General features: G+C 42.3%; 1 protein-coding gene across 2 annotated transcripts in view; it reads left to right on the top strand.

Annotated features, from left to right (window-relative positions):
• The window catches only part of LOC108271095 (ephrin type-B receptor 3), a 48,910-nt gene extending 25,279 nt beyond the window's left edge, over nucleotides 1-23,631 (top strand). The window contains exons 2-16 of one of the 2 annotated variants that reach the window (XM_017478367.3): nucleotides 1,185-1,249; nucleotides 1,929-2,601; nucleotides 6,835-6,990; nucleotides 7,957-8,292; nucleotides 10,007-10,131; nucleotides 10,246-10,408; nucleotides 10,548-10,656; nucleotides 11,469-11,521; nucleotides 11,704-11,826; nucleotides 12,537-12,784; nucleotides 13,162-13,377; nucleotides 14,004-14,153; nucleotides 14,270-14,463; nucleotides 17,452-17,607; nucleotides 21,926-23,631. In XM_017478367.3, the coding sequence (XP_017333856.1) occupies nucleotides 1,185-1,249; nucleotides 1,929-2,601; nucleotides 6,835-6,990; nucleotides 7,957-8,292; nucleotides 10,007-10,131; nucleotides 10,246-10,408; nucleotides 10,548-10,656; nucleotides 11,469-11,521; nucleotides 11,704-11,826; nucleotides 12,537-12,784; nucleotides 13,162-13,377; nucleotides 14,004-14,153; nucleotides 14,270-14,463; nucleotides 17,452-17,607; nucleotides 21,926-22,034 (2,876 nt within the window). In that variant the 3' untranslated portion in view covers nucleotides 22,035-23,631. Of the gene's footprint in view, nucleotides 1-1,184; nucleotides 1,250-1,928; nucleotides 2,602-6,834; nucleotides 6,991-7,956; nucleotides 8,293-10,006; nucleotides 10,132-10,245; nucleotides 10,409-10,547; nucleotides 10,657-11,468; nucleotides 11,522-11,691; nucleotides 11,827-12,536; nucleotides 12,785-13,161; nucleotides 13,378-14,003; nucleotides 14,154-14,269; nucleotides 14,464-17,451; nucleotides 17,608-21,925 lie in introns of both variants that reach the window. The other variant, XM_017478366.3, reaches the window with a different exon arrangement.
• Nucleotides 23,632-24,615: the final 984 nt, after the last annotated feature.

Below are 24,615 nucleotides of genomic sequence, written 5' to 3'. Positions count from 1 at the left end.
TGTGTGTGTGTGTGCGTGTGTTTGTGTATGTGTGTGTGTCGGACACTCTGACTCTCTCTGTTATTAGGTCTGCTCTGTCATTATCGGATTAGAAAGAATGTGTGTGTGTGTGTGTGTGTGTGTGTGTGTGCCAGCAGGTTTTATTTTTCTGCTTTATGTCTAAAGAAGATTGATAATGAGTGTGTACTCCACTCATTTAAGTTGCACACACAAACACATGGAAATGGAATGTTAATCCACATCAGGAATTCTGGGAAGTGGTAGTTTAAAGCCGTGTGTGTATGTATTCACTGTGCGATGTTCTCACTTTCTAGCTAACAAACGCTAGGTACGAGCTCACCTGGTTGCCATTACCTTATATTAGCTAGCTGCTCTTCCTGTTTGAAGAGCATGATGTTACCTGACCCTTGATGTCCTCACTGAGGTTACGAGGTGTCTCAATATAGGCCAGACTAATACTAGCTAACTAACTAGTAAGTAATCTAAGTGACTATCTGCTCTAATGACAAGTTTGATTCATGTTTGAGTCTAGCAAACAGTAAAATCATGCATAGCATACAACCAGCTACATTAGCTAGTAACAAACTTTAACTTTATTACATGATTCAATGATATTTAAGGCAACAGTTTAAATATGTGAATTTAATATGAACATATTGTATTGTTCATTTTGTGTGTGTGTGTGTGTGTGTGTGTGTGTGTGTGTGTGTGTGTTTTGCCTCCTTGTCTAAAATACAGTTAGCATGGCTTTGCTGTTTTTCAGCATCGCTAGCAAAGTGTTCACAATAGAGAAAAATGTGGAACACACACACACACACACACACACACACACACACACACCATTCTCTCTCCTGAACATTCTGCTGTTTTCCCACTGACTCATACTGAACAGAACACACACACACACACACACACACACACACATATAATTTTGAGTGTGCAGTTGTAGAACATAAAGAATTTATTTGTCACATATACATCACAGGAAGTTGGGATCAGAACACAGGGTTAGCCATGATACAGAATTAAATGTTAGGTGCACTGTTCAAGTGCCCAGTAGTGGCAGCATGATGGTCCCGGGGCTTGAACCCCAACCTTCTGTTCCGTAGCACACAGCCTTAACCAATGAGCCGCCACTGCTTTATGCATAGTAATGAGTTTGTGTGTTTGTTGTTTGTTTACAGAAACGTTAATGGACACCAAATGGGCCACAACAGAGCTGGCATGGACCTCACATCCTGAGACAGGGGTAAGAGTCTATCCGTATGTCAGAATACAGATCAGAATCATTTTATTCGCCATACACATTTACATGTGTTAGGAATTTTTCTTGGTGTCGTTCAACACACACATCTCAGACAACACAACCCAGTTACTATCCTACTATCCGAATATTGCACCTAATACACAAATATTGCACTATAAGCCGAAATGGGAGGCTCAGTTGTAATTGACGTTGTAGTGGAGGTAGAAATAGCAGCTGGATGCAGACCAGGGTGCGTTAAAGCGAGTGGAACAATTGCAATATATAATAAATAATAGCAATGATATGCAGTTCATAAAAATATTTAGTGCAGATTTCTTGTTACTGGCAGGACAGTGACAGTATCTGTCTATGTGGCTGTCTTTCTCTATATCTGTCTGTCTATGCTTGTCTCTGTCTCTATCAGTCTCTCTGTGCCTGTATATCTTTCTGTATCAATCTGTCTACCTCTCTCTTGCGCTCTCTCTCTCTCTGATTGTTAATCTGTCTTTCTGTCTGTCTCTCCTTCATTCCGTCATGCAGTAGAGATGTAGATAGAGTATTACCCATAAAGCACTGCTGCGTGTAATGAATAATAAGTGGGCACTGTTTCAGACATGAGGAATGTGCTTAAAATATTAGTGCTGTCTCACTCTCTCCCTGTGTCTGTCTGTCTGTCTCTCAGTGGGAGGAAGTGAGCGGCTACGACGATGCCATGAACCCGATCAGGACGTACCAGGTGTGTAACGTCCGTGAGCTGAACCAGAACAACTGGCTGCGCAGCGACTTTATCCCGCGGAAGGATGTGCTGCGCGTGTACGTGGAGCTGAAGTTCACCGTGCGGGACTGTAACAGCATTCCCAACATTCCCGGCTCCTGCAAAGAGACTTTTAATCTCTTCTACTACGAGTCTGACTCCGACTCGGCCACCTCCACCAGCCCCTTCTGGATGGAAAACCCGTACGTCAAAGTGGACACCATCGCCCCGGACGAGAGCTTCTCAGAACTGGAGTCAGGACGCGTCAACACCAAGTTCCGCAGCTTCGGACCGCTCTCTAAGAACGGATTCTATTTGGCGTTCCAGGACCTGGGAGCCTGCATGTCTCTGATCTCCGTAAGGGTGTTTTATAAAAAGTGTTCCACCAGCATTGCCAACTTCGCGGTGTTCCCTGAGACGGCGACGGGAGCGGAGGCCACGTCTCTGGTGATCGCCCCAGGGACGTGTGTCCCTAACGCTGTGGAGCTCTCGGTCCCCCTGAAGCTCTACTGTAACGGAGACGGGGAGTGGATGGTTCCTGTCGGTTCCTGCACCTGCATGGCCGGATTTGAACCCGCGACTAAAGAAACACAGTGCCAAGGTAATAGCTTTACAGATAACGACAGAACAATATTCAACACACACAAGGTTGTGCTTCATTCAGACCGAGGGCTCCTATGTAGAGTAAGGGTTAATACAGGCATTCTGAAGTGTTGCTGTAAATCTTATAACTGATAATCGAGTCTCGCCTTACACCCTAAACCGTATTCTAACGGTGCAGATCTGTCTTATCGGTCCACATCGCGTCATGGCACCTTGAGGTTTCGAGCTGGTTTTTCTGGTCTGCAAAGGAGACTCAGATATTTAACCTCAATCCGAGCGGAACGAGGGAATGAATAAGTAAACGACAGAGAGGGGAAAGCGAGAAGATGAAAAAGGAGACGTGAAAAAGGGCTGATGGAAATCACATCGAGGTGAACGTAAGTGCGGTGAAGTTCAAACCACGGGTACTCGAAAGGTCAGAGGGAGAGACGGCGTGGAAATGAGCCGCTCAAGCGTTAACCCTTATCCCTCCGTTCGGCTCAAAATGACCCGCTTTAGTAAGTGTCTATTATATCGTGTTTTAGAAACAGTCTCGCACGTATTCTGATATTTTCCGTTCGATCGGGTTTGAGTTTTCGAAAACGTCTCCGTTGACTTGAAAATGCAAAAACAATTTGAACTCGATCACACGGGCACGCCAGCGGAGTGTGTCCTGGGCTGCATCTTAAACACTTGACCTGTATCCTACAAACTCCCTATCTCTTGGGGATGGAATTTAGGGGAGGAGCTAGAAGTGATGTTCAGTGCTGATTGGTTATGCAGACAAACACTGATTATAAAAGACATAATAGTCAATTTTGTGCTGTTTTTGATTTGAAAAAGTTCAAGTTCTTAAACTATGTATTACACGTTTTTCACGTTTTACGGAACAGTCCGTATAGGATTTTTGTCGTGCGGCCAAAAACGGGAAAAATCTTTTTTTCAAAATTTGCGACGCGACTTGCGGAGTTTTTTTTTTTTTTTGTGCTTTTTTGCGGAAAACTATTTGAATTGGCGGAACTACAATCGGACAAAATTGTTTTGCATCTTATGAGGTAAATGAGACCTTTTGGCTGTACTCACGTTCGGCGCGCGTGAATCGAAGAGGTCGCATTCAATTCAGTTCGATTCAGTTTTATTTGTATAGCGCTTTTCACAATGGACATTGTCTTAAAGCAGCTTCATAGAAACATATAAACACAGGATACAGATTTTAAATGTGTGAATTTATCCCTATTGAGCAAGCCGGTGGCGACGGTGGCGAGGAAAAACTCCCTAAGACGATATGACCTGAAGTCACATGACGCATCTTGGCCCAAAAATGCAGAAAATCCACGATCATTTTGAAAAATTGCAAGCTCGTCTAAATATTGCAGAGTTTGCTTGATTTTGATGGCGGAATCGTGAAATCCTGGAGGGACTGACATAATGCATCTTCATAGAGGTGTTTACCACATTGTCAACATTATTACACTGTAGCTCTTAGTTGTTTTGTCACCAATTGTGTGGATTTATTAACCTTTTAATGGTTTTTTTGTTCTTTGGTCTTGATCTTTCATTACGAGATGTTTTTCCACTTAATGTTGTTGCATTTGCTTTTACTGTTGTCATGGTAACCACTTCAGATATCCTACAAGTTAGCTGGAAATAAACGTCTGGTTCTTTTACTTCCTGTTTTCAAACTTTTAGCTCATGTTTTCAAAAGTGCGGTGGAAAAATCACACTGACACTGACATGAAGAGAAAATAAATTGCTCTAAAGCAGACTACGTGAAGGTAATGCTAAGCAGCGCACACTACGTGTGGGTTAATGCAGTGAGGGAACATTAGCGTGGACTGCAGCTCTGTGTTTAAAACCTCATTTATTCTCTCGGAGCAGCTGAAGGTGAAACCGGCCGGAGACTGGAGCTGATAAACTCTCACTAATCAAACAACCGGAAAGGGAAAGAGGAATAAATCTGTCTCTCTCACTCCATCTCTCCTTATCTCACTGTTGCTCGCTCATTCACATGTTAATTTGGAGTCATGTTAACACTCGACTGAGCAACAATAACCTTTCCATGAATAATAAATCCATCTGATTGTTTTTTCATTCTTTACTTTACTTCACTGCTAGTGTCATCTGTTAGTAGAAGCAAACAGGAAATTTTACACTTTCTCTCTGACTGTCTGTCTCTCTGACTGTCTCCCTGACTGTCTCTCTCTCTCTCTGACTGTCTCCCTCTCTGACTGTCTCTCTCTCTCTCTGACTGGCTGTCTCTCTGACTGTCTCTCTCTCTCTCTGACTGTCTCCCTGACTGTCTCTCTCTCTCTCTGACTGTCTGTCTCTCTGGCTGTCTCTCTCTCTCTCTGACTGTCTCCCTCTCTGGCTGTCTCTCTCTCTCTCTGACTGTCTCCCTCTCTGGCTGTCTCTCTCTCTCTCTGGCTGTCTCTCTCTCTCTCTGACTGGCTGTCTCTCTCTCTCTCTGACTGGCTGTCTCTCTCTCTCTGACTCTCTGTCTCTCTGACTGTCTCCCTCTCTGACTGTCTCTCTCTCTCTCTCTGACTCTCTGTCTCTCTGACTCTCTGTCTCTCTGACTGTGTCTCTCTCTCTCTGACTGTCTGTCTCTCTTGCTGTCTCTCTCTCTGACTGTCTGTCTCTCTGTCTGTCTCTCTCTGTCTCTGTTTCTCTCTCTCTCTCTGGCTGTCTCTCTGACTGTCTCTCTGGCTGTCTCTCTGGCTGTCTCTCTCTCTGACTGTCTGTCTCTCTCTGGCTGTCTCTCTGTCTCTCTCTCTCTCGCTGACTGTCTCTCTCTCTGTTTCTCTCTCTCTGACTGTCTCTCTGTCTGTCTCTCTCTGACTGTCTCTCTGTCTGTTTCTCTCTGACTGTCTCTCTCTCTGTCTGTCTCTCTCTCTCAGACTGTTACTCTCTCTGTCTCTCTGTCTCTGACTGACTGTCTCTCTGTCTCTGACTGACTGTCTCTCTGTCTCTGACTGTCTGTCTCTCTGTCTGTTTGACTTTCTGTCTGTTTCTGTATATCTATTTGTGTCTCTGTATATCTGTCTGCCTCGCTCTCTCTCTATCCCTCTCTGTCTCTCTGTATATCTGTCTCTCTCTCTCTCTCTCTCTCTATGTCTCTCTGCATATCTGTCTGTCTTTCTTTCTCTCTGTGTCACTCTTTCTGTCTCTCTCTATGAGATATGAGGTGTTACATCAGTGCAGCTGGATGAAATGAAAAAGAACTTGTGGAAAACACTTAGCTTAGTTTCAGGCAAAAAAACGAAACAAAAAAAACCCCTCCATTTTTATCATCTTCAGTGTTTTTTCGTTCGATTTTTCCATGCTGTAACTCTGGAGAAATAAAAGCGGCAGGAACTCGGAGTCAGTCAGTAGGAAGTGTGTTAACTCTAAGCCTTGAAGCTGCTTGAAGCTCTGATTAATGGATGAACAAACAGGAGCAGCGCTAACACTGTTAACTTTAAACACTAATGGGGTTCAGGAATTTGTGCTAATGTATTGTTCCGTCGGGTCCAAAAGTCCGAGATCACAGACGAGAGGTGTTAAAAACTCACACACCGTTTTGTAGACACTAGTTAATGTAATTAGCCTTTAGTGCTAATGGAGCTTTGTGCTAATATAAAAGTCCACTACTGAGAAGTGTTCAGTCAGAAATGTTCCTCACACTGTCTAATACCACAGTAATATACAATAGATTCCTGCCTTATAGTCTGTATTAGCACTGTGTGCTCTGAATAATGCTAACAGGCACAGCTAATCATGCTAGCTTTTACTATCACTGGAGTTTTATGCTAATTTCATACACAGTCAGGTTCATTAAAGACTTTCTGTCTGTTGTGAGGTGCGTGTTATCATTCATTTTGAGTTTTAGAGCAGACTTTTGGACTCAAGTGTGTAGCGGCGTTTCTTCAGAAGCAGACAAAGATAGATAAAGATAAAAGCGGCTTGATCAGAAGCTCGTAAACACGGTAGCTAAAAAAAAATCACCGCTACTATACAGCAAAAAAACATGAACATTCAGGTTTCTGAGGACGACTGAGAAATGTTCTGCTGAGAATGCAACTGTCACGCACACACACACACACACACACGCACACACACACACACACACACACACACACACACACGCAGACAATGCCACCTGTAGTGCACAGATGAAGCAGTTTTGTTGTCGTTAGATCATGTGCAATTGTTGCATGTTTGTTAACTCTCTGTGTGTGTGTGTGTGTGTGTGTGTGTGTGTGTGTGTGTGTAGCATGCAGTCCTGGTCTGTTTAAGTGGAAACAGGGTGAAGGGCCGTGTACCCCATGTCCTCCAAACAGTCGCTCCATTTCACCCGCTTCATCCAGCTGCAGCTGCAGGAATGGATTCTACAGAGCCGACAGTGACACACCTGACACGGCCTGCACTGGTGAGCGCACACACACACACACACACACACACACACACACACACACACACACACACATACCAAAAGCAATGTGGTGGATTCACACTGTGGAAGATTTATAAGTCTCCTATACTAAAAGTTAATTAGCCGAGTGCTTATTTTCTCTCTCTCTCTCTCTCTCTCTCTCACACACACACACACACACACACACTTAAGTAGTATGAATGCAACCATAAAAGTCAATAACACAATAGAGGATCAGCACAACCCGCTTCAGCATCACACACACTGACACTCTGTATTCCCTGAACATATGTTCCTCTGTCTGTTTATCTGTCTGTCTCCCTGTCTGTCTATTTATTTGTCTGTCTTTCTCTGGGTCTAACTGTCTCTCTCTCTATCTCTCTCTTTCTATCTCTCCATATGTCTGTTTCTCTCCCTGTCTGTTTTTCTCTGTGTCTGTCTCTGTCTTACTATCTGTCTCCTTGTCAGTTTATCTACCTCGTTCTCTGTCTACCTGTCTTTATCTGTCTCTCTGTCTCTGTCTGTCTGTCTTTCTCTCTGCTCTGTGAGTCAAACACCGCTGATAAACGAGTGCAGGACAAATGGACAGATTCATTCTCACTCTCTATAAGTGAGAGTGAGATGCTCAGTACACACGTTCAGTGAGTACATCACTGAGTGTGTGTGTGTGTGTGTGTGTATGTGTATGTGTGTGTGTTGAAAGGTCAAAGGTGAAAATTAGGCTTACTTTCATCTCTCAGTCACACAGTGTGATGTGTGTACAGTTCAGTCTCACTCTCACACACACACACACACACACTGATTTAATCTGCTTCAAGCTATAATTGTTTATGTTGCATGCCTTTATTTACTGATTAGGATTCATTTAATAATACTTCATTTAATTTGAATGTTTTCTTATTTTATATAATAATAATAAAAATAATAATACTAGTAATAATAATAATCATTTATCTCTCGCAGCGGTGCCGTCTGCTCCCCGTAGCGTGATCTCTAACGTGAATGAGACGTCTCTGGTGTTGGAGTGGAGCGAGCCGAAGGAGCTGGGCGGCCGTGATGATCTCCTCTACAACGTCATCTGTAAGAAGTGTGTGACAGAGCGTGGAGCGTGTACACGCTGTGACGATAATGTGGACGTGTCGCCACGACACCTGGGACTGACGGAGCGGCGTGTGGCCATCAGGAACCTGCAGGCACACACACAGTACAGCTTTGAGATCCAAGCAGTCAACGGAGTGTCCAATAAGAGTCCACATCCACCACACTACACCTCCGTCAACATCACCACCAACCAAGCTGGTGAGAGAGAGATGCGTGTGTGTGTGTGTGTGTGTGTGTGTGTGTGTGTGTGTGTGTGCGTCCATCCTATCTGTCTGTCTGACTATGTGTCTGTCTATCTTTCTGTTATTCCCTCTTTCTGTCTGTCTCTCTGTCTGCCAGTCTGTCTCTGTCTCACAATCTGTCTCTCTCTCCCTGTAAATCTGTTTGTCTCTGTCTCTGTCATTCTCTTTCTCCTTCTCTATCTATCTATCTATCTATCTATCTATCTATCTATCTATCTATCTATCTATCTATCTACCTATCTCTCTCATTTTCTTTCTCCCTCTCTGTCTTTGTCCCTGTCTCTCTATCTATCTGTTTCTCTATCTCTTGTTGTCTGTCTGTCTCTCTCTCTCTCTCTGTTTCTGAGAGACTATGTCTCTCTGTATTTCTGTCCCTGTCTTTCTCTCTCTACCCGTCTCTCTCTCTTAATTGTTAACTGGATCATGTCATGAAAACAGCTCCAGTAAATCACACACAGAGTTATGGGATGGGCTGTGTCCCAAATGTGAGTTAATAAGCAATAGAAGTGTTCTTATGAGGGTTAATGTGGTTTGGGATGGTGCAAACACAGAAACCGTATCACACCATAGTGTGTGTGTTGAAGGCCGGGGGGTTTGGTTTCGATTTTTGGGGGGTTGCAGAGACTTTAGTGTGTTTGTGTTTGAGATTATTTCTGATTGTTATTCTCACGCGGCCGCCACTGAATATTCACACGGCTGAACCGAGCCTGTAAGAAGAACAGCAAACAGAGCAGCGCTAATCTGTGGCGGCCATCTTTACCCCCCAGGAGCATCCCGGGGTGAGGGAAGAGTCCCCACATGGAGCATTGTCCTCTAATGGGGGAGGGGGGGGGGGGGTGAGGTTAAAGGAGGGGGTGACAAAGAAATAGACAGAAGAGACACATGATTAAAGATCTGCGGATTAGACAGAGAGAGTGGGAGAGACAGCAGAGAGAGAAAGACAGGCAGAGAGATGTGGGGATTAAGAGAAGGGTAATAACAAAAGAAATGCAAGAGAGCAGAAAAGGGAAATATGAGAGAGAAGAGAATGAAGCAAAGGGAAAGAGAGAAAGAGGAAAAAGAGAGAACAAGTCATAAGGAAAGAGAGAGAGAAATGGGAGAGGAGAAAAGACAGAAAGTGTGCGAAACCCAGAGCAGTGTGAACAGTAGAGGAATGACTGGATAAGAGCTCAGTGTGTGTGTGTGTGTGTGTGTGTGTGTGTGTGTGTGTGTGTGAAGGGTGTGAACTGAGTCTTCCAGTTTGTCATTTGTGTGTCTTCACACGAGGGATTTCAGAACCCATTTTCTAAACACACACACACACACACACACACACACACTAAGCCTTTCTACTAATCCCAAATCTGAGCAGTCTGTGTGTGTGTGTGTGTGTGTGTGTGTGTATGTGTGTTGTTTAAAGGGCAAGTGTTTGTTCCAGGTGAATCGTGTTCGCCTGTATTTGAATGGGATGAATCAGTTTGTTCATAACGAATTCGTGTATTGTCATGTTAAATCCTGTGGAATCATATTTGATTGAATCATTGGATTATACTGAATCATTTGCAACTCTCCTGAGCATTTGAACACATTGCACTAAATAATTTTTATTCGTGTGCAGTGTTGTTCCAGTTTTTACATGAATGTTGAATTGAATGTTTTTTTCATTGGTAATTTTTTTTTTCCCCTTCCAGCTCCATCTGCAGTGCCCACAGTGCACCTAATGGGGGCGTCGGCGAGCACCATGAGCCTCTCCTGGCTTCCACCAGACAAACCAAATGGAATCATTTTGGATTATGAAATTAAGTATCATGAGAAGGTGAGTGAATCACACAGTCATATCGAATCATTTGGAATAAAGTTGAATCAGTAATGTCTCAACATGATTCCCTGTCTGAAGTAACTGATGATGTGTGTATGTGTGTGTGTGTAGGATCAGGGAGAGGCGATCCCACACACTATGACGGCTCAGCGCAGCTCAGCACGGATCGAGGGGCTGAAGGCAGCGACGGCGTATGTGGTGCAGGTCCGAGCAAGGACGGTGGCTGGATATGGTCGCTATAGCAACCCAACACACTTGAGCACCAACCGCCAAGGTGCACAAGGACTGACACATCGGCTATACACCCACACGCCATCCACACACACACACACGTGCACGCATGCACTAACAGACAAACAAACTTTGTCTTTCTCTGTTTCTGTCTGTCCGTCTCCTCCCTGTCTGTCTCTCAGTGGACCCAGAGAAGTCTCTGCAGGAACAACTCCCTCTGATCGTGGGTTCTGCGACAGCCGGTCTGGTCTTCATCATTGCCGTGGTTGCCATCTCCATCGTCTGCCTCAAGTAAGAACTCCACTTTTCATTCTTAGAGGCCTTCATCCTCACAGGTGTGGATTTAGAGCGCACCCAAATTTGTGTTAGTGTCAATGTGTGTGGTTAGGCCGGTCAGGTTTGTCATTCCAGGCCATGTTGCCATGTGTCCGTCAGAAGTGTGAGTCACTATTCCCGAGATGTGCACTACTGAGTGCACTATCAAGGACTTTTGGACTGAATAGCTGTTTGATTCTTGGATAAAAAGTTGCTCACTTGATCATGTGGATCGGGACAGAACAGCTTGAACGTTTCCATGTATAAATTGTATCTGAAAGTCTTTGCACCTCTGCCTGAAATCATTTGAATTGCAAATGCTATGCAAATTAGCAGTGGGTATTCCTGCCCTGGTTTGACAACAAAGGAATCACATTAACATAGAACTTCAACACACACACACCCCTTAACCCACCCCAACCTCCCCACTGGGTTCCGTCCCAAACGCTCCATCCCAAATGTCTATTTTGTGTGGTGGAATGTCAGCCAGTTCACTGGATAAAAAGACAGATAGACAGTCAGGCAGACAGACAGACAGGCAGACAGACAGGTTAATATCACTGACTGTATCTCTGCTCCATGATCTCAATGATGTTGTCGGCAGTGAAGTGTGTTGATCCAGCGCAGCGAATTTATATGGTTCATAAAGAACCCATCATCACACAGTAATGTTTTATCACACACACACACACACACACACACACACATACACACACTCTCACATACACACTCACACACATACACACAGACACACACACTCACTCACAGATTCTCTGCTCTCCACACAGGAAACAGAGGAACGGCTCAGAGTCTGAGTACACCGAGAAACTACAGCAATACAGTAAGCTTCTACTGATAACCTCATAATAACAATAATAATAATAATAATAATAATAATAACAGTAATAATAATAATAATAATGCAATTTTTTTTTAGTTTGTAATATTTGAATAATATTTTTCTTTTTTGAGTGATGGACGTGTAGTTTATGCGTTTATTTGTCACTGTTGAATCCCCGATAGTGAGCGCCGGTGCGAAGGTGTACATTGACCCCTTCACCTACGAGGACCCGAACGAGGCCGTGCGCGAGTTCGCGAAAGAGATCGACGTCTCCTGTGTGAAGATCGAGGAAGTCATCGGTGCAGGTACATCATAACAAGCTAGCGCCACATGCCAGGCTAATTCATACTCATTCACCAAACCTTTAAGGTCTAGCCCACTGTTTACACCCGCAGTGTTACAATTCAGCTTTTAGTAACCTTCCTCACGCATATCAACTCCGATTAACTCTGCTGTTATATTCAGAGTGACCTGCAGTGTCCCGATTCAGCTTTACTCCTTTCTCCCTAATTTCATCGTCTCACTCTGATTTATACTTGCTGTTGATGCCTGGAGTGTCACATTTCAGCTTGTAGTGACTTTCCTCCATGCTTTTCTCAACCCGCCTGAATTTCACACTTTCTCACTAGACCACATGTACAAACCGCCCAGCCGTCCCAAACTCCTGTCCCCTCTGCGCTGTCAGAATTCCCTCACTCCCGCCTTCAAAGTCTAGCACACTACTTTCCCCATTTCCCCTTCTTTTTTTACCTCTGTGCCCAGTATTTATCATTTCCGTTCTTAGATTAGCTATACTACCCTTCACATGCTTCCTACTTGTATACTTCCTGCTCCCTCATTGTGCACTGCCTGCTCCCTACTCTTGCACTACGTACTCTCTGCTTTTGCACTACCCACTCCCAACTTATGCACTTTCCACTCCAAACTTCCTTCTCCCTGGTTCCTCGTATCTAACCGGTGACTCTCCCTGTCCCGTCTGTCCTCCACTTGTCTCCCTCTCTTTCTCCCTCTCTAGGGGAGTTTGGTGAAGTGTGTAGGGGTCGTCTGAAGCTCCCTGGGCGGAGGGAGATCATCGTGGCCATTAAGACGTTGAAGGTGGGCTACACAGACCGGCAGAGGCGAGACTTCCTGAGTGAGGCGAGCATCATGGGACAGTTCGACCATCCAAACATTATCCGGCTGGAAGGCGTGGTCACCAAGAGCCGGCCCGTCATGATCCTCACCGAGTTCATGGAGAACGGAGCACTCGACTCATTTCTACGGGTAACACATACACTTACACTATAAACACTACATACACACACTATACACACTATACGTCAATATATACATGGTGGACACACTCTACAAACATGCAGTCTATCTGCCCGTGTCAATCCCTTTTTCTTTCTCCATCTCACTATATATCTGTTTACTCTATATATGTCCCTGTCTCACTCTCCCTCTGTCTGTCTCTCTATCTGTCCCTGTTTCTTGTTTAGCTTCAATGTGTATATTTGTCTCCCAGCTTTTACATATTCACATTCATTTACCTCTCTCTCTCTCTCAGTACGCCTGTGTCCTTTTCATCATAAGTGAGTATCTGTCTGTTTATTTATCTTTTTATTGATCTATTCATCCCCCTCTCCTCCTCGCTATAGCTGAATGATGGTCAGTTTACGGTGATCCAGCTGGTCGGAATGCTGCGCGGAATAGCGAGCGGGATGAAGTACCTGTGTGATATGAACTACGTACATCGTGACCTTGCTGCTCGTAACATCCTGGTCAACAGCAACCTGGTGTGTAAAGTGTCCGACTTCGGCCTGTCCCGCTTCCTGGAGGATGACCCCAATGACCCGACCTACACCAGCTCTCTGGTACACACACACACACACACACACACACACACAGATACACTCTGTATATTTCAATCCTCCTGGGAAGTTCCTCCTGGAGTTGGGAAGTCGTAACTTCGATGTCAAGTGCGTTCAAGTCTTTTTGGTCGGAGCAAGATGGCGGTGTACCTTCTCTTCATTAAGTGCAAAAGAAAAAAAAACAGCAAGGATTTTTAACTCTGCTTCTAGAAAATAAAGAACAAAGAATGCACTTCAGGTGTGTTTTGCTTTTTAATGTGTTTAATCAATTTATGAAACCACTGTAAACTTTATTGTCGGATATTATATCATAATTGTACAGTGTTGTCGTATTTTCTGCAGGCAGTTAGCTTGTTTTATTGTAATTAAAACATTATAACTGAAATCAGCTTCTGAGACGAGTAAACGTTCAATTTCAACAAACGTTGCACCCATTGATTCCACCATGTTTTCTTACTGACACACCCCCAACTTGGAAACTCCGAGCTCAAAGAAAAGCCAGAGATTCCCGCTCGTAATTACGACTTTCTGGTGGCGTTCGTGTGCGTTCAACGTGTAAATACTGTCTTTCTGACATGACTTGAACACCTCAACTGTCACTGTGTAACACTGTTTATATTTATCTGTAGGGAGGGAAAATTCCGATTCGCTGGACGGCTCCAGAAGCGATTGCGTACAGGAAGTTCACTTCGGCGAGCGATGTGTGGAGCTACGGAATCGTCATGTGGGAAGTGATGTCATATGGTGAGCGGCCATATTGGGACATGAGCAACCAGGACGTAAGTTTGTCTTACTCTCCTTCAGGTTGAAATTTGTGGATTGCAGCGCAGACATGCATCACAGTGTTGTTGAGGAGAATACAGAGTGTTAATGTGATGACTCTCACCTGGTACAGGTCATTAACGCAGTGGAACAGGACTATCGCTTGCCTCCGCCCATGGACTGTCCCACAGCTCTGCACCAGTTAATGCTGGACTGCTGGGTTAAAGAGAGGAATCTCCGACCCAAGTTCTCCCAGATCGTCAACACACTCGACAAATTAATCCGTAACGCCGCCAGTCTCAAAGTGGTGGCCAACACGCCGTGCGGGTAAGAATCGCATCATACACTCCTGCGTTCTGATTGGCTGAAAAGCAGATTATAGAGAAGTCTACAGATGACAAGCATCAGGAAGTTGCAAAAAGAAAGTGCGGAAGATTATTGCTAGCTTTATTATGCTTTGTAGGAATGTACCATTTTGGATCATTATTGGTGTTAGGCCATTCCTTAGAAGGTTTAAAGCTGTATTCCTATTGGTTAATTCTGTGAATGTGATTCATGTCAAATTTCAAAACAGTTCAATTTGATTCAATTTTAGAATTTAAATAAACAACAGTTAAAAAAAAAAAAAAAAAAAGTGGACAGAATCATGTTTTTACACAATCTTTGCTCTTTTATAACACTACAGATTTAGATCATCAGTGATTGGTCATTTCGTCAGTCAGTCACACCCACTCTGCTGTGTGATTGGTTGTTTAGCCGTTAACAACAATAAACTCCTGCTGATTCTGTCAGTGCTTCATCTATTTAAGCTAAACGTGATTAGCATAAAATATTAGGGCGTAATTTGTGTGACATATGAAATATGAAATTATGAGGTCTCATGAAGCAAGTGAGTCTCAGTGGCACTACATTGATCTGGAGGAAATTAATAAGAACAAATCATTCTGTGATGTTCTGCTGCATCACTGTGCTGCTAATCGCTAACTCAGCATTAGCTGCTGTTGTGTTCTTTTACAAAAAATATAGCAGCCTCGCTGTTTTCTAAGGCTAGCTAGGTTATATTAGGTTGCTTTTATAAACAGAGGCTAGTATTAAAAACAGGATACTGTAGTGTGTTAGCTAATCATAAATATCCAGTTAGCTAGATTGGCACTTCGCTAGTTGGCCACTATGTTTGAATAATATTAAGTATTAAATAAAATAAAGTAATAGCTCAACACTTGGGTGCTTTTATAGATTTATACCAGTATGTTGCAATGTTTTGAATTGTTTATGATAATATTGTAATAAATACAAAATGTATTGTTCACTTTTATGAGTGCTTGTATAATTGTTAATCAGCTGTTCTCATCTGAGCTTTTTAAAGCGTCACTGATAGCCGGCTGACTAGTGCTAGTCAAGTTTTAAAGGCTCCACGGTAGAATGAATATCTCAATACATCATATAATTAATTAACATTAAGCCAACAGACAGCAGGTGTAAATCACTAGCTAGCATTAGTTTGTTAGCTAATCATTAACAAGAGTAAAAATAGTAGGATAGAAATAGATCTTGGTCGACTCTGATGCTCGGGTCAGTCTGAACGCCGTTGCAGTGATGGTATGAGAAGATTAGTGATGAGTACTTAGATAAATTAAGGCAGTGTCATGATGAGAATGGGTTTTAATTAGCTGCTAACAAGATTTGAACAGTCCAGCAGAGAGGAGACATCCTGCTGAGAGAGAGAGAGAGAGAGAGAGAGAGAGAGAACATCTGCATGAGGGTTAGAGGAGAACATTTGCATGAGGATTAGAGGAGAAGATTAGAATGCGGGTTAGAGGAGAACATTAGAGTGAGGGTTAGAGGAGAAGATTAGAGTGAGAGTTACAGGAGAACATTAGAGTGAGGGTTAGAGGAGAAGATTCGAGTGAGGGTTAGAGGAGAACATTAGAGTGAGAGTTACAGGAGAACATTAGAGTGAGGGTTAGAGGAGAACATCTGTGTGAGGGTTAGAGGAGAAGATTAGAGAGAGGGTTACAGGAGAATTTTAGAGTGAGGGTTAGAGGAGAACCTCAGTGTAAGGGTTACAGGAGAACATTAGAGTGAGGATCACAGGAGATCCTCAGTGTAAGGGTTACAGGAGAACATTAGAGTGAGGGTTAGAGGAGAACCTCAGTGTAAGAGTTAGAGGAGAACATTAGAGTGAGGGATAGAGGAGAAGATTAGAGAGAGGGTTAGAGGAGAAGATTAGAGTGAGGGTTAGAGGAGAACCTCAGTGTAAGGGTTACAGGAGAACATTAGAGTGAGGGATAGAGGAGAAGATTAGAGAGAGGGTTACAGGAGAACATTAGAGTGAGGGATAGAGGAGAACCTCAGTGTAAGGGTTACAGGAGAACATTAGAGTGAGGATCACAGGAGATCCTCAGTGTAAGAGTTACAGGAGAACATTAGAGTGAGGGTTAGAGGAGAACCTCAGTGTAAGGGTTACAGGAGAACATTAGAGTGAGGATTACAGGAGAACATCAGATTCTTAGGATAATAACCTCAGGGTTTTAACTGAGGAACACCAGGAGCTTATTAAAGTCATTCCTCTGTCCATCTGCTGTTCTCCTGCTGAATGGAACCTCTGTGTCATTGCTCATAGTGTTTTTCCTCCTTGGTTCTTAATTGTTAATTAATTGAAGGCCGTCAGGAGCAGACGGGCCTCAGCGGAGCGTAGAGACAGAACACAGGGAGCTCTTTGCTCTCGGCATGACCTCACTGCCCTCGTCTTCATCACGCTGCGTTATTAAAAATCCCACCGAGGCCCTGAGCTCCACACACAGCAGCCGAGAGCCGTCAGAACCTCAGAGTGCAGATATCAGAGCCGAGTTTAAACTTGGTTTCACCCGGCTCCGAGAGAATCATAACAGTGGTCTCAAATCACACATTAATGATTTTGATTAATGAGTAGAACATCAGTACACGACGTTTCACACCAGAACAGAACCATACAACCAAAAAACAACAGAACCAAAATCAGAGCAAAACAGAAGAACAGAACCAGAACAGAGTGGTGGATAGAATACAGTGTAACAGAGCCAGAAGCAGAACCAGAACAGAATACAACCAGAAAAACAACAGAACCAGAAGCAAAATGAGAACAGAACCAGATAAAGAAAAGAACAGAACCTAAACCAAAACAGAGCCACTGAGAACAGAACCAGATAAAGAACACCTGATCATGACATCATCTTTGAGTGACTGTGAGGAGGTAACACTCTCTGTCTCTCTCTGTGTGTCTTTCTATCTGTCTGTCTGTCTCTCTGTCTCACTCTCCGTCTGTCTGTGGTGTAGAGCGTCTCAGCCCCTGCTGGATCGCAGTGTTCCTGATTACTCCACCTTTACCACAGTGAGCGATTGGCTGGATGCCATTAAAATGAGCCGCTACAGAGAGAACTTCCTGAACGCCGGCTTCGCCTCCTTCGACCTTGTCGCCCAGATGACATCCGAGTGAGTGAACAGTAAAAATATACACACGCGATAAACGCTAAAAAAAATTACACGCACGTGATAAACAATACAAATCGGGATAGCAAAATAGAGTGAATTAATGAATGGAAGAATGAAAGATTGCATTTCAAGAGAATAACAGATAGACATATAAATAAACAGACAGACAGACACACACACATATAGACAAACAGAGATACAGATACCCAGACAGACAGACAGCTTGATAAACAGACAGACAGGCAGGCTAACAGACAGATATAGAGTGAGAGACAGACAGAAGCATGAAGACAGGATAAACAGGAAGAATAACCAGACGTAGTGAGGATAAAGAGGGAGCGAGGAAACAGTAGAACATAAAATACAACGAAAAAAAAAAAAAATCCAATCCGCTCCAGAGGGACGAAACCGAAGACAAGATAAACAGGACAGACTTGTCTCTAAGACATAATTAAACATCACAAACAAACACGCGAGAGAGAAGACACACTAAACACCCACGAATGATTCACAGCTGAGAAGAAAAACTCAGGATAGACCGGATCGAAATAAAAATCCTCATACAACACACATAAACTGAGCGATCACATTACACGTCTCTCACACAACTGACACACAAGCATGGTATAAAACTCGAAACTGCCCTGTGACTCCGTCCCAAACGCTACATATCCTGTCAGCCATTTTCATATTAGCTACTGTGAAGTCATTATAGTTGAAATAAAGAGTCCCAAATCACACACTCATTAAACACCTATATCTCATCTAACCTCAACAACATGGTGAACAGATAAGGAGCGATTAGAGGTCATGCCCATGGCCAACGGAAAAGAACGAGGTTGTTTAAGATCAACAAATGATTACTGCAGATAATAACACACATTAATCACAACTGCACTTATCTAAAACGCTCATTTATATCAATCTGGCAACCGGGCAGGTGGCGCTCTGCTGCTAATTCTACTAATGATCGCCATTTATTATCCTTTTCTCCACTGCTAATGGCAGGACACACACACACACTTGCTTTCAGTCCGGGTGATTTACTGAGGCAATGATAATTAAAGATATATGTTATTTTAACCATTAATCACCACATAATAATAACAATTATTATTTTTTATTATTATTGTAAAATACAGCCTAAAGAGCTTCGAAGATTGCTATACAGATGAGAGTGTAGAATGAGATATCAGTATGAGGATTCATTTTGAGAATTATTTCTATCATTAACGATGTATTGAACTCGTGTTGATGATGTCATCATGCTGCAGACCTGCTGACTGTTACGTATTTTGTGTAGGAGCACCGTAATTTGACATTACACGGTGTGTTGCTACGAGTTCTCACTCAAAAATACACCAAAAGTCTTTTTCTCCAATGAAACCACAGATGAACCGATCGACATGTGTATGATTGACAGTTGTGTAGGTGTTTTGAACTGTCCGATATTAAAGGACCCCCTGGAAGCACCATCACCTTACCCGGCAGACAGGAAGTGGAAGTTATATGTCTCGTGTTAAGTATGCACATTGCTGATTGGGCGATACATGATGTTTTATTACACACACACGCACACACACGCACACACACACACACACACATGTATACAGAGCCCTCCACTAATATTGGCATCCTTGGTAAATATGAGCAAAGAAGGCTGTGAAAAATTGTCTTTATTGTTTAACCTTTTGATCTTTTGTTTAAAAAAATTAACAAAAATACTCTGCTCTAATAGATAGCAAACAATAGTAAACAAAACACAGGTTTATCGAAAATAAATATATTTGTTCATTATAGGTGTGCAACAATTATTGGAACCCTTATGAATTCATATGAGAAAAATATATTTGAAATATATTTCCATTGACATTTTTTAAGTACACCTGGGTGACTAGGAAGAGGAAATTGTTCAACCATGACTTCCAGTTTCACAGGGGTATAAATATGAGGTAACACATAGGCCAAATTCCCTTAGTCATTCATAACAATGGGTAAGACCAAGGAATATAGCTGTGATGTGCGGCAAAAGGTTGTTGAGCTTCACAAAATGGAAGTAGTTATAAGAAAATAGCACACGCGTAGAAAATGCCCATTTCCACCATCAGGGCAATAATTACGACGTTCCAGTCAACTGGAAATGTTATGAATCAACCTGGAATTGGACGTGTGTCTATGTTGTCTCAACGCACTGTGAAGAGTATAGTTTGAGTGGCCAACAAACTCCAAGGATCACAGCTGGAGAATTGCAGAAATTAGTTGTGTCTTGGGGTCAGAAAGTCTCCAATACTACAATCCAAAGTCACCTACATCACCACAAGTTGTTTGGAAGGGTTTCAAGAGAAAAGCCTCTACTCTCATCCACAAACAAACTCAAGCATCTTCAGTTTGCATGACACTACTGGAACTTCAGATGGGATCGGGTTCTATGGTTAGATGAAACCAAAATAGAGCTTTTTGGTAATAAACACCAGAGGTGGTTTAGGCGCACACAGAGAGGTAGCCATATAGAAAAGTACCTCATGTCCACGGTTAAATATGGTGATGGCTCTTTAATATTTTGGGGCTGTTTTTCTGCCAGAGGACCTGGACATTTTGTTAGGATACATGGCATCATGGACTCTATCAAATATCAACAGATATTTAATAAAAACCTGACTGCCAGAAAGCTTAAAATGGGCCGTAGTTGGATCTTCCAGCAGGACAATGATCCAAAACATACATCAAAGTCAACACAAAAATGGTTTACTGACCACAAAATCAAGGTCCTGCCATGGCCATCCCAGTCCCGTGAATCGAAACCCATAGAAAAGCTGTGTGGTGAACTGAAGAGGAGCGTTCACTAGCGTGGACCTTGAAATTTGAAGGATCTGGAGAGATTCTGAATGGAGGAACGCTCTCAGATGCCTTGCCATGTATTCTCCAACCTCATCAGGCATTATAGGAGAAGACTCAGAGCTGTTATCTTGGCAAAGGGAGGTAGCACAAAATATTGACTAAAAGGGTGCCAATAATTGTTGCACACCTATAATTAACAAAGATTTTTTTTTGATAAACCTGTGTTTTGTTAGCAGTTGTTTGATATCAAACAGATCAAAAAATTAAACAATAAAGACAATTTTTCACAGCCTTCTTTGCTCATATTTTCCAAGAGTGCCAATATTAATGGAAGGAACTGAAAGTGATGTTGATGTGAGTGTACGGTATCACCATCACCCTCAGCAGTGTGTACACCAAACACAAGATATAAAGCTTCCACTTCCTGTGAAGGACAGAGTGTTTGTGTGTGTGTGTGTGTATGTGTGTGTGTGTGTGTGTGTGTGTGTGTGTGTGTGTGTGTGTGTGTGTGTGTGTGTGTGTGGTTTTACCTGTTTGTGGTGTTGAACAAACACAGATTAGATTACACAGGAAGCAGGTGGAGTTTTTTACTTTGGATAATTTAGTAACCAATTCATCACCAACTACAAACGCACTGCGACACACATTCGTGCACACACTACTTTCCCTACTCAGTACTTTAGGGCAAACACACACACACACACACACACACACACACACACTTTCTCTTTTTTCTTTGTGTGAGGATATGTATGTTGAAAACCTGATTTCCAGGAAAGCTAATACAAGCAATCTCTGTATGTGCTATAATTGTGTCTAGTGAGCACCTTGTGTGTGTGTGTGTGTGTGTGTGTGTGTGTGTGTGTGTGTGTGTGTGTGAAATGGCAGCTGGTCAAAAGAGCTGAATGAAGCGAGTAATTATTAACCAAAACTGTCTGAACTTGGCCCCTATAACCACCCACCCACCTCACAACCCCCTGCAACACACACACACACACACACACACACACCTTTCTCACTGAGCACTGTTTGCTTAACCTTAAAACAGTATTTCACCTGTCACTGTTCACACACACAAACCTTTTAACAAAAAATATCCCTGAGGTTGTATTTAACTGTAATAAATAACATTTTGTGTTCAACACAAAGATGTAAGAAGAAAGAAAGGAAGAAAGAAAGAAAGCAACAGTGAGAAAGAAGTAAATATGACATTTAAAAAACAGTAAAGAAATAAAGATTCTTTTAACAACCAAAAAAATTAAAGAAAAGAAATGACTTGAATAAAGGAAAGAATAAAGAGACAGAAAGTGAGATAACCAAAGAAAGAAAGAAAGAAAAGTCATTATAATGAGTGGGAGTTGAACCAAAGCTGCTGATTGGTCAACTGTTGTAACACCCACTATGACATCATCATGACAAAGTTTCATACTTTATTAATATTAATCTGTTTAAGCTAATAAGTGTGTGTGTGTGTGTACAGGGATCTCTTAAGGATAGGTGTGACACTCGCTGGACACCAGAAGAAGATCCTCAGCAGCATTCAGGACATGAGACTGCAGATGAACCAAACGCTACCTGTGCAGGTGTGAGACAGGAAAAAAAGGGGGCGGGGCTAAATCCAGAGCTTACCAATGAGAGTGCAGAAACCCCTGGAAGCCTGACCAATCAGAAAAAAATAGCTCGCGGTGCCTCATGACTTTCCCTGTGTCTGAAACCCTGCCCTACTTCCTATTCCCTTGACACGCCACGGTGCATTATGGGTAACCTGCCTTCCTTCCTTTGGACACTCATGTCTCACAGTGCATTGTGGGATTTCCTGAGTGCACAAGATGATCTTCAATACGCCCTGAGAACGGGACTGCAGAGTGGCTCACTCCCCAAATAGTGCCCTATGTAGTGAATAGGGTTTGATTTTGGACGTACACTTTCTCTACTTTTACAATTATTTTATAGTTTGTTTGTTTTTATTTTTAACAAAACTCCAGTCTGCATGTGTGATTTGAATTTGTTTTGCGATACGGTCAGGTGGGACACGCCCCCTTTTTCTGAGCCGTGTCACTTCTGGTGTGTGATGGACACTAAAGATGGAGGACATGAAATAAATAAATGAACTCCATTCGCTCTGAACTCTGAACAGATAAAACTGACGAGGAGAAAAATCCTTCCATCCATCTAGTGCTAGGACATGTTTTATTATGTGTGTGTGTGTGTGTGTGTGTGCGTGTGTTTGTGTGTGTGTGTGTGTATATTCATCTTCATATTGAAGGTGCTTTATCGGGAGAGATGATACACGGCCCGTAGGCCACAGAACTTTTTTTGGAATAAACCATTCTACTCTTTATTTTCATTTCACTTCCTGTTCTAACGCATTCTCTCTCTTGGGCACCTCCTATTTTGGATCATACCAATGTATTCACTAAATTACCCAGAATGCATTTCTGTATTTAGATGCTAAACTAAGAACAGAATTAAAACACTGATTAGACTTATTATAATTATTTTAGTTTTCAAAATGGCCGCCGTTAGGACCGGTACCGTTAGGATAATGAAAACACATTCTGAGGCGTGGCCTTGTCTGTAACCCGTGCGTGTGTGTGTGTGTGTGTGTGTGTGTGTGTGTGTGTGTGTGAGAGAGAGTTAGTAACTGAATATGCACATGAATACTGTACATTACTGCTTTAGCTCCACAGTTGGCGAATAAAACCCGCATGTGATGAAAGCAATTATATTTCAATCAACTGTAACCCGTGGACGATTAATAACGATGTTTTTAAAAAAAAAAAAAAAGGAATTGCAATTTTTTTTTATTATAAATATGAATATATGCATATGTGTTATAAATAATGATCCATGCATTATGGATATGATGATATATGCATATTAGATTATTATAAGATTATATACATCATTTAGAGACTGATAGAATTTTCTGAATTTTGTTTCTGTTTCATCTTTCATGGACTTTCCACCTGTTTAATCAGTTCTTGACCTCACGCTATTTATTTCCCTTCTTTTCTCAATCATCGGACAGACAGACAGAGGACAGATCACCAAAAAAGGAGAAATCAACCCCTCGTAACAATGATCTCCTATTCATTTAGAAAAAAAAAACCCTGTAATGTTGTTGTTCTAAACAGCCTGTTCATGTTTTGTAACAAAAAAATTAAGATAAAAAAGAACATGAAATTTAAAAAAAAAAAAATGTGTGTTTTGGTTTGGAGATAAATTGAGAAAGAAAACGGGAGTTATTACACATTACTCAACAAAAAAAGAAACATCCTCTCACATTCAATTGCTTTTATTTCTTAACAAGTATTAACATTTTATGTAAATATTTGTAGTAACATAAAAAGATTCAACAACTGAGACATAAACTGAGCAAGTTTCACAGACTTTTGACGAACAGAAATGGAATAATGAGTCCCTGAACAAAGTGGGGGTCAATATTAAAAGTAACAGTCAGTATCTGGTGTCCTCCAGCTGCTTTAAGTACTACAGTGCATCTCATCCTCATGGACTGCACCAGATTGGTCAGTTCTTGCTGTGAGATGTTTCTCCACTCTTCCACCAAGACATCTTCAAGTTCTCCATCACGTCTGGGGGGACACGTGTTTACGTGTAATTTTCCACTGCAAGGACGATCAGCTGTCCTTCCTGTCTCCGTGTAGCACTGTCTCAGGCGTCTTACATTACAGACATTGCAGTTTATTGCTCTGAACACATCTGCAGTCCTCATGCCTCCCTGCAGCAGGTCTATGGCATGTTCACGCAGGTGAGCAGGAACCCTAGACATCTTTCTTCTGGTGTTTTTCAGGGTCAGTAGAAAGGTCTCTTTAGTGTCCTAAATTACTGTAACTGTGACCTTAATCACCTACCTCCTGTAAACTGTCCGTGTCTTAAGGACTGTTCCACAGCTGCATGTGCAATAATTGTTTATGGTTCATTGAACAAGCATCAAAAACATTGTTTAAACTAGAGATGCACTGATACTAAATTTCTCAGCCGATACCGATAACCGATTATTCAGAGTGATATCAGCCGATACCGATAGTTCTGCCTTTTATACCGTCTTTTAAATGAATAATAATGAATTCCACAATTCCGAAGGAAACGCAAATAACTTTATTCTCTCCATTTCAACAAGTTGTTTCACAGTAACTGGTTTCATGA

Source organism: Ictalurus punctatus, chromosome 10, assembly GCF_001660625.3.
Source record: "Ictalurus punctatus breed USDA103 chromosome 10, Coco_2.0, whole genome shotgun sequence".
Classification (NCBI taxonomy): domain Eukaryota; kingdom Metazoa; phylum Chordata; class Actinopteri; order Siluriformes; family Ictaluridae; genus Ictalurus; species Ictalurus punctatus.
This window is presented reverse-complemented; position numbering and strand designations above follow the sequence as displayed.